This window comes from Mus pahari, chromosome 8, assembly GCF_900095145.1.
Source record: "Mus pahari chromosome 8, PAHARI_EIJ_v1.1, whole genome shotgun sequence".
Lineage (NCBI taxonomy): Eukaryota > Metazoa > Chordata > Mammalia > Rodentia > Muridae > Mus > Mus pahari.
In genome coordinates, this window is record NC_034597.1 from 47,254,664 (window position 1) to 47,263,352 (window position 8,689).

The 8,689-nt window shown below is 41.1% G+C and overlaps 1 protein-coding gene across 1 annotated transcript in view; it reads right to left on the minus strand.

The window, feature by feature from the left end:
• Window positions 1-1,883, minus strand: part of LOC110325229 (granzyme F-like) — a 10,040-nt gene extending 8,157 nt beyond the window's left edge. Inside the window, exon 1 of the mRNA XM_021203041.1 lies at window positions 1,775-1,883. Coding sequence (XP_021058700.1) covers window positions 1,775-1,829 — 55 coding nt within the window. The 5' untranslated portion in view covers window positions 1,830-1,883. The remainder of the gene's footprint in view (window positions 1-1,774) is intronic.
• Between the last annotated feature and the right edge of the window lie 6,806 nt (window positions 1,884-8,689).

The window sequence follows — 8,689 nt, forward strand, 5'->3', positions numbered from 1 at the left end:
CCCAGGAAATCTTTCACACTATGGACACAGCAGACACTGCAAATTTCTAAATAGTAAAGCTGGAGGCTGAGGGGATCATGGGTGCATCATACATCTTTCTTTGTTAGTGACTCTCCCCAACCACACTAATCTTGATTGGTACCATTTCCTCAATTTTTACCTACAAGCCACATAGAGGTGGATTTTCTAACATTCTCCCATTCTGGTACCCAACACATATTGTGTTTTTAGCAAATGTTTGGCTGAGTGAATGAAGGACTTCAACTTAGCCAGAGAGGCTGGTGGGCTGGTGCTAGTTCAATTCAGAGTCAGGAAGATATTGGAAGACTGTGTTGCTCAGATGAAAAGATCTAGAGACCTACAGATAGAAGTGGAGAGGCCAAATAAACCAGCCTCTAAAGCTGGTGGTGCGTGCAGTGCAAGATCTTGTCAGCCTGGGCCTCTTTCTTCTGTATGGCTGAAAGTGGACTTATTAGGGAAGGCTGAAAGAAGGTGAGGAGAAGGGTGATCCTGTAGGAAGACCAGCAGTCTAAATTAATCTATATCCCGAGATCTTTCTAACACTGGACTGCCAAGCAGACAGCATACACCAGTTGATATGAAGCCCCCAATACACATACAGTAGAGAACTTCCAGGTCTCTGTTCATTCAGAAATGATGCACCTAACCCTCAAGAGACTAGACGCCCCGGGGAGTTTAGAGGTCAGGTGGGATTGGGGGTAGGGGCATCCACATGGAGATGGGGTGGGTTGGGGAGGAGGTGTGGGATGTGGAGCATTGGAGGGTGGGTGTGGAGGGGGTGGGGAATGAAATATGGATTGTGAAAATGAATTAAAAATAGAACTAACTAACTAACTACATAAATGTGTTAATATTCTTGAGCTGGTGAACTCTCCACATTGTAGGCTTGTTCCTAAAGCTATCTTTACTCTATGCCACATTTTTTCTAAGGACGAGCTAGTCTCCAGAAGGTGAAAAAAACAAAACAAAACAAAACTGAGAGATGCTCTTGGCTACTAACTTTCTAAGAACACATCCCTTACTCAGACCTTGTTGAGAATCTAGCCAGTGTTAGCTTTCCAAGTTTGGGGTTGGTACCTGAGGTTCAGAAACATCCTGGGTCCAGTGCCAGGACAATTCCTGACTACTGCTGGGCAGAAAGTTACCAGAGGTGTCATTGAAAGGAATTGAATTCAAGAAAAGCAAAGAACTTATAGTCAAAAGTATAACATGAGACAAATAGGGCAATATTAGAAACTTGAAGGCCTGAGGCCTGACAGGCCATGAAGGCCTAGCTGAAGATTTTATAATAACAAGCCCAGGCATGTCCAAGAGAGCCCCTTGTTTGGACATTCCGGAGGATGAGTGGCCCCAAGGATAGACATAAACACAGGAACTGCTTTGGGTTATTTTTTGATTGACGCAGTGGCTATCTGGCAGCCTGGGTCTCGCTGACCCTCCCTGGAATTGTTGATGCTACAACCTGCATGTATTATTCTACTGACTTGTAATCAAGCCAATTGTGTGAAGCTGCTCCAAGTTCCCCAAAATCCCCCAACCCCCTGAGCTCTCCCAATAAAATTCCCTAGCTTTTGGGTCTCAGGGTCAATTCCTTTGTCTCCTGCATGAGATGGGTATCGGCCTGAGGCCCCACCATTAAACTGCCTCATGCTTTTACAAGAAGGCCTCTCTGGTTTTTTGGGGATTCCCTGACTTCCCTGGCGTGAGTCCAACATCATGGGACGGCATCTCTGCCACAGTTGTGTTCACTCACCTGCTCCAGCTCTGAGAGGCAGAAGTAGGGCCAGGAGAATCAGGACTGGTGGCATCTTCCCAGGAAGGCTGCTCAGGATGGAGGAGGGCAAAGGAGTCACTGCCCTTGGACAGGGAGGAAGAAGATGGGGGCTCAGGGACCTCGGAGGCATTTTAAGCCTATGAACCTCTGCTTCTGATTGACGTCACATTACTTAAGGAAATATTCTGGTGTGGGTAAAAATGACACTATCACCACACTGACATCCTATGAACTAAGCTGGGATAAAGAACAAGAGTGTAGATGGTTTGAGTCTGTGGTTGAGGAGGTCTGAGACCCCAGGAAGTCCACAGTGACTGCACGGAAACAAGTGTGTCCTTTTCTAAGACTTAGACACTTTTGCACCTGGTAAGATCTCCTGGTTTCTTTGGTTTTCTTTTCTTTTATTTTTCACTCCTATCCTTCCCTTTCTTTTCTTAATTAAAAAATAGTACTGACAACCAATATATCCTAACAACAGTTACATTACAAATGCACTCACAAAGTTACCCAGGACTTAGCGACTGTTGATACTGCTCCATATCTGCTGGGCAGTATTGCATGCACTAGTATTTGGGACAATGGATCATACTGTGGAGAGATCTGTTTAAATATTCTGATGGATTAATCTGAACTCATTCTGACTCTCCTGTAACTGCTAGAAGTCACAGAGAAATTTCAAAAGCAAGTGCTTGCTGCATATCCAATGATCATGTGTTATTTTCATACATAGTTAAGTGTAGGAATGGATCACAAATGACAGGTACAGTTTACCTGTGTGCTAGGTATTATCATTTAACTCTGTGGCAAGAGCTAGAGGACTGAATTCAGTGGTCATTGAGATTAAGTCAGCATTAGATTCCCTGCTGATGACTCCAGTGGTGTTTTCTATAATGTTGTCTAGCATTCTCTATAGAAAAACCAGGACCATGATTAGGTCTTGAATGAGTATTTAATGGACGATACCCAGGAGTGAGAGACACAGGAATGCAACCCATGAAAATGTTCATCTTGACTGGAGAGAGCTGAGAGACTGTTCTTAGAGCGCTAGATGGTGAGAGCTGAAATCACTCTAGGAGTTGAGACAGGCTGACCTCCCCTGAGCACAGGAGTGTGTGTGTGTGTGTGTGTGTGTGTGTGTGTGTGTATCCAGAAACCGTGCAGAGCTACCAGATTCCTGCTTTCCCATTACTGTTTCTTGAATTTCATATAATTTGATATTTCTCCTCTCATATTTTACAAACAAGGAAGGCTTCCATGTATTAGTTCTGAACTAAAGTCCTGATTAGTTGGAACAAAATTAACAAATTAGTTGAACCAAAATTAACCCTCTAGTCACAGAGATGCAACCTTTTGGATTCACATGACTTACACAAGTAATAATGAATGTTGATTATTCCCTCCCTGAAAATGGGCTGTGTGTAAATGACACACTACATGCAAACACACATGACCTCAAAAATCCTTCAAATTTAACAGTCTTTATGTGGGTTGCCAAGTAGAGAAAATCTTTTACAACCATGGAACATGGTCTATGTTTGGGAGATCTAATGCATAAATTGAACAAATGTAAGTAATAAAATTTAGCCTGCTTGGAATCTGTTTTCAAATTCTCATGGCAAATATCAAATCAAGACTACATTTATTGATCATAAACTGTATTCAGCTGGGTTAAAATGTAGCAAGATGCCTTAATTTGAGCTCCCCATAATGCCACCTTCACCTGGAACACTCAGAGTTTGAAAGATAGCATTGACAGTTGATTTTTATCTTAAAGATAAAATGATTAGTCAAATTCACTCAGAGATTTGATTGGTAATTTGGATTCTTTTGTCCCATTCTGGCAGACATATTGTTTCATAGTTTGTTTATATTATGGTAACAAACTTGATTGTGTGGTTCTAGTGTCCTCAGCTGGGTCATCTTACTTGTGCAATGCAAACGATATCACTAGAGTCTCTATGGTCACTCTTTAGGAATTTCTGGCATAGAAAATGATTTAATCCTGGAACGATCATAAAATTCAATTCAGGTGATGATTTATATNATGCTACCAACATTTAATGCTCTTGCACTAACTTTCCTTCTTAAAATTATTTTTTATTCTTTGACAGCATCACACATGTATTCAATGCATTTTGGCCATTCTTCCCANGATTGTCCCCTCTNCTCCTNCACCAATTTCCACTGAGACCTTCTTCTCTTTTCATTACTTTTCTTGATGTCTTCTGCAAAGCCCAGCATTTAGCATAAATGTAGTGTCATGATTTCATGGTCCACTGTTGTTTCTGTGAGATCCTCTGTATATTTCTTTGAGATTTTTGAGAAATGGTTTCTCAGTGTAGCACTACCTGTCCTAGAACATAATCTATAGACCAAGCAGGTCTTAAACTTGAAACCCCTGCATCTGCTCCCCAGTATGATATTAAAGGCATGGGCCAGCAGCAACAGCTCTTTCTCTCTTTTTTTAGATCCATTTTCATCTATGATAGGATAGAAGCCATGCAGTGATTAAATATAATTGTAGATAAGGAGCTGTATTTACTTTTATTATGAACATAGAGAAATTAGATAGCAAGACTTGAGAATGTTAGTGTGTCAGGTGCTGATGCAGTGCAGAGTGACATGATTGTGAAGATTGTGGGTAGGTGGTGTGTTTGAGGCACAGCTGAGCTGTGTGAGTTCCTAATGACCAAAACACAATTGGTTTCCAATTGCCATTAAACCCCCATCATGTGCAAAGGTAGGACTAAACATCATTGAAAATGTCTGTTTCATTCACTACTCTCCAGGTGCACATGCAAATCTGATGGTGACAGTTCAAGTGTCTGCAGGTGGTTGATAAGTTACTGGAAGCTTCTCATGCCATCAGTCTGGACTCAGGAGTGTGTGCCAATAGCAAGTGCATCAGAGGTTCACTTTACAGGACACTGGAACAAGTCATCCACAAAGTTCATACTTAAAGGTAAATCACAATATCGCAAAAAAAAAAAAACAAAAAAAAAACAAAAAAAAAAAAACAAAAAAAAACGAGTTACACAAAACATCACAAAATATTGCATGATTTCAGTGAGTTTGTAATTTTCTGTTCGGTTGTATTTATAGTGTAAGAGCCCAAGTCAATTTGTTTCTTAGACCCCAATTCAATTTGTTTCTTAGACACCTAAAATGTGTTCTTTGTTCTTTTGCCTTCAGCCTGAGTTACTAATTACCTCTGGAACTGGCTCATCTTAAACTCAGATTGGTGCAGGAATCCTTATGTCCTTCTACCTGACAGCTAGAAAAGTGATAAATGCTGGATGGCCCACCAGGTGCCTGCTTTCTGGTATTAAAAGCCAGGAATGTTTATGAAAAGATAGCTTATGACCCCTACGCCATAAATGAGCCATACAGCTCATCCAGAGAAAAGCTGTAAACTCAACTTTCTTTGTGAACCCCACCCCCCTTCCTTATGGTCTTTCCTTTAAAAGTTGAAACTGCTTGGGGGTCAATCTCCTATGAGCTCATCCTCAACATGTTGATTTTTCCTGATTAAGCCTCATGCATATTGCATCAAGAATGGTTTCTCCTGAGTTATTGGAGTGTCGTCGTCTCATCCTGGGACTGGAGCGAGGATATCCCCTGGAACGGGGGTCTTTCATTTGGGGGCTCGTCGTCCCGGATTCTCAGAAACCCCTCTTGGAGGTAGGACTATCTGTCTTTGTCTGTGTCTTTGTCTGCTGGCTGTGTCTGAACTTGCTACTTTCGGTTGTATTTGCTGTTTTCTTTCGGTTTGGTTTGCAGTCTTCTGAGCTGGTGAGAGCAAGGAACTCCCATGGAAGGGAGGGTTATAGACAAATGTGTCTGGGGATAACTGGCTGCCACCCTGGGAGCAGTCCCAGGAGGTCTGAGAAATCTCTGGGTAAGCCTAGAGATTTCCCATCTGGGTGCCCAGGTGGAATCTGAAATCCCACCTAGACAGGAGAGTTTTTGTGCCCACTAGGCCATCTGAAGTCCCGCAGGAGGTGGGCCCTGGTCTGGTGTTGAAAGTCCCACAAGAAGTGGGCCCTGGTGTTCGGTTTTCGTAGTCTTTTTGTGTGTTTTGTTTGTCTCCCTGTACTGTGACGAACCCCCCCCACTCCCCACCTTCTCTAGTTTGACTCTAATTGAGGTTGAGACTGGAATATCAAGTGACCTGCCCGGGTGAGCACGCGGCGCCAGCCCAGGTGCAGTTTCTGAGCAAGTGGAGCTCATGGCGGCTGGAACCTGCGAGGTGGTGGGCTGGCTGTGCCCTGGGCACGCTGCTGCTTCTGGCCAGCCTGGTTCAGGTGGCCCTGGCCATGCTGCTGCATGGGGCGGCGGGCCAGCGCCCGAGGTCCGCCTTGCTGGGCTGCAGGGTGCTGGTGTTCCTGGTGGGTGAGGTGGCTGGGCTGGGGGGGTCACCAAGCCCCGGGCAGTACAGAGCACAAGAGATGGAGGGGAAAGAAAAAAGGCTGCTCCGAGCAGGCAGGCCGACTCCGCCCCTAAAAAAGGAGCTTGAACAGTCCCCAAGAGAAAGGCAACCATAACTGTTCAAACAGGAAAGGTTAAAAAAAAAAAAAAAAAGCTGCTGGCCTAAATACCCACACTGCCACTGCCTGGGGAGCATGCAGTGGCGGGGAGATTGCAGCCAACTAACCTTTTAACCCCTTCAGTACTGGTCATTTTCCTCTGTTGATTGCCAGGTTTCTACAATTGTCTAAAACTTTGTTCTGGCTTGCAAGCCAGATCTTAAGGCTTCCGTTTTAGCAGCCACACTGAACCACACACCTGGTTTCCATAGTGATAGTGTGTAATTTCTGATTATCAGATTATGCCCAGTTTACAATTTTCAAAACTCTGGTGATTGTGAGATGTAAAGATGTGCTATGGTGGTCGTGCAAGTAGTGCTTAATATAAACCAATACACAGAACTCTATGGGATTCACTTTGTGTGTGTTAGTGCTCTGAAAATAGCAATATTAAACTGTCCCCAGAATAACCCTGTAGGCTTCAATTCAATTTTAAGACAAGTACTACTTCCTATGCCGTGTACTTAACTTATGGTTAAACACAGACTGCATTCAAAGTGACACCCCCCCCCCAAAAAAAAAATAAAAATAGAAACAGGTCATGATCTTTGAGAGTGGGTTTCCTTTTTGGTTTGGTAGTAGTGAGAGAAAAGGAACTGTGGGAGTAGGTATTTATTCTTTGGTTTTTAATTTTTATCTTTTTGCATTTTTTATGGATACCCTACTGAGCGTGGTTGTCACAGTAGGTAAAAGATGATAAATATGTTTTATCTGCTACTAATGTAAAAGTAACTTAAATAGCAAACCCCAACTTTTCCTGCCCCTCCATTTCTCTCAGAAATGCAGTTTGGACTTTCATTCTGGAAATGATGAGACTGCATGGAAGATTTCTAGATGTTAGACAGACCCAAATAAAAGCTATCAGAGTCCTCTTTGGGTAAATATAAGACCTCTTGTAGCTATAAACTTTTAGAACATTGTTGCAGATATATCCAGATGTTGTTCTAAATAAAGTTTAAATTCAGAACTTATAAAAGGTCAATCAGGCTGTAGAACATATAAAGGCATTACAATATGGCTTGCCTACTTCATATAAAATTATTATAGATTATAAAGTGTTTGCTTCTAGTGAACTGGTAATCACTGGAAAATTTTGCCTCTAAGTATGGTTAATAACAGCTGTACATTATAGGAGAATAATTTTTATTGTCTCTGCTTCAATACAAGAAGCTAAGAGTTTGAATCTTTCAGTGTGAAAAGTATTTTATTTGCTAATGCCTCTTAAGGGAAGTTTACTTCAAATATTTGCTCTCACACAATGAGTTTTAAAGTTCTGGGGAGTAGTTGTTGCTCCATAAGATTCAGGGACAATGTCTTTATAATATTTAAGGTTTTAGTTATACTAGAAAATTGTGGTTCAGATAATTAAGAAAGAAAAAAAAATTGATTGGTCAAGAACAAGGGGCTTTGCAGAAAATAAAGGAAGCTTTTATAATTGTTACCAATTATAATCAATGGTAATTAAATAGTAGCTGTTTATTTTAGTTATGGTTATTAAATGTGCCCACAGCAATTGTTTGGCAAGAGAAAACATTAATGTAAAATCATCTTTCTTCACCTCAAAGTAAAGTTTTAACATCCTATTATAAGGCTGCTGTGGTACTAATAAAGAATTGTAATAAACTCATGTATGCGTGCATCCCATTTACTGTATTTGAGGACATCCCTTCTATGAGAGAAAAGTATATATGAATTGGATCACATGTTTATTCTTTTGAGTTTCCTCCTGCTTCAGCACAGATAATTAGATTGTGTGCTGTAAACAGTGTTTTAAAATATTGAATAATCAAGCTTTAATAGTCAATATATAGCTCAGAGCTTACAATTGCTTAAAATTGTTCATCCCTCAGATACTATGAATTCTCAAATTTGCAATTGTTTATGCATATACAACTCATACGAAAAAAATGCTGTTCTTTTAAGAAGACTGTTATTGGACAATTAAGAATTTGTTCTAAATTACCTAGACAAGACCTCTTGAGGCAATGCCATGCTAGATTAATATCCCAGGCAGATTATAGACCTTATACAAGAATAATTGACCATGTAATCTCATTCTTTACATCATCAAAATAGTAATGGCTTAAGATAATATTTTGGTATTTTTTTTTAGAGGGTATACATGTCAAATTGTAAAAATTTGTTCTTAGTGTCCTCAGTTTCTACCTGTTTCCACATCATGGTGTCAATTCTTGGGGAGTGTATGGATAAATGATCTCGTATTGTGTGTGTTCTTTGTGTGCGACTCAGTTTAAATATGCCTTCTTAATTGGAGTCATCTCCATACAGGCCCATTTCCCCACTCCCC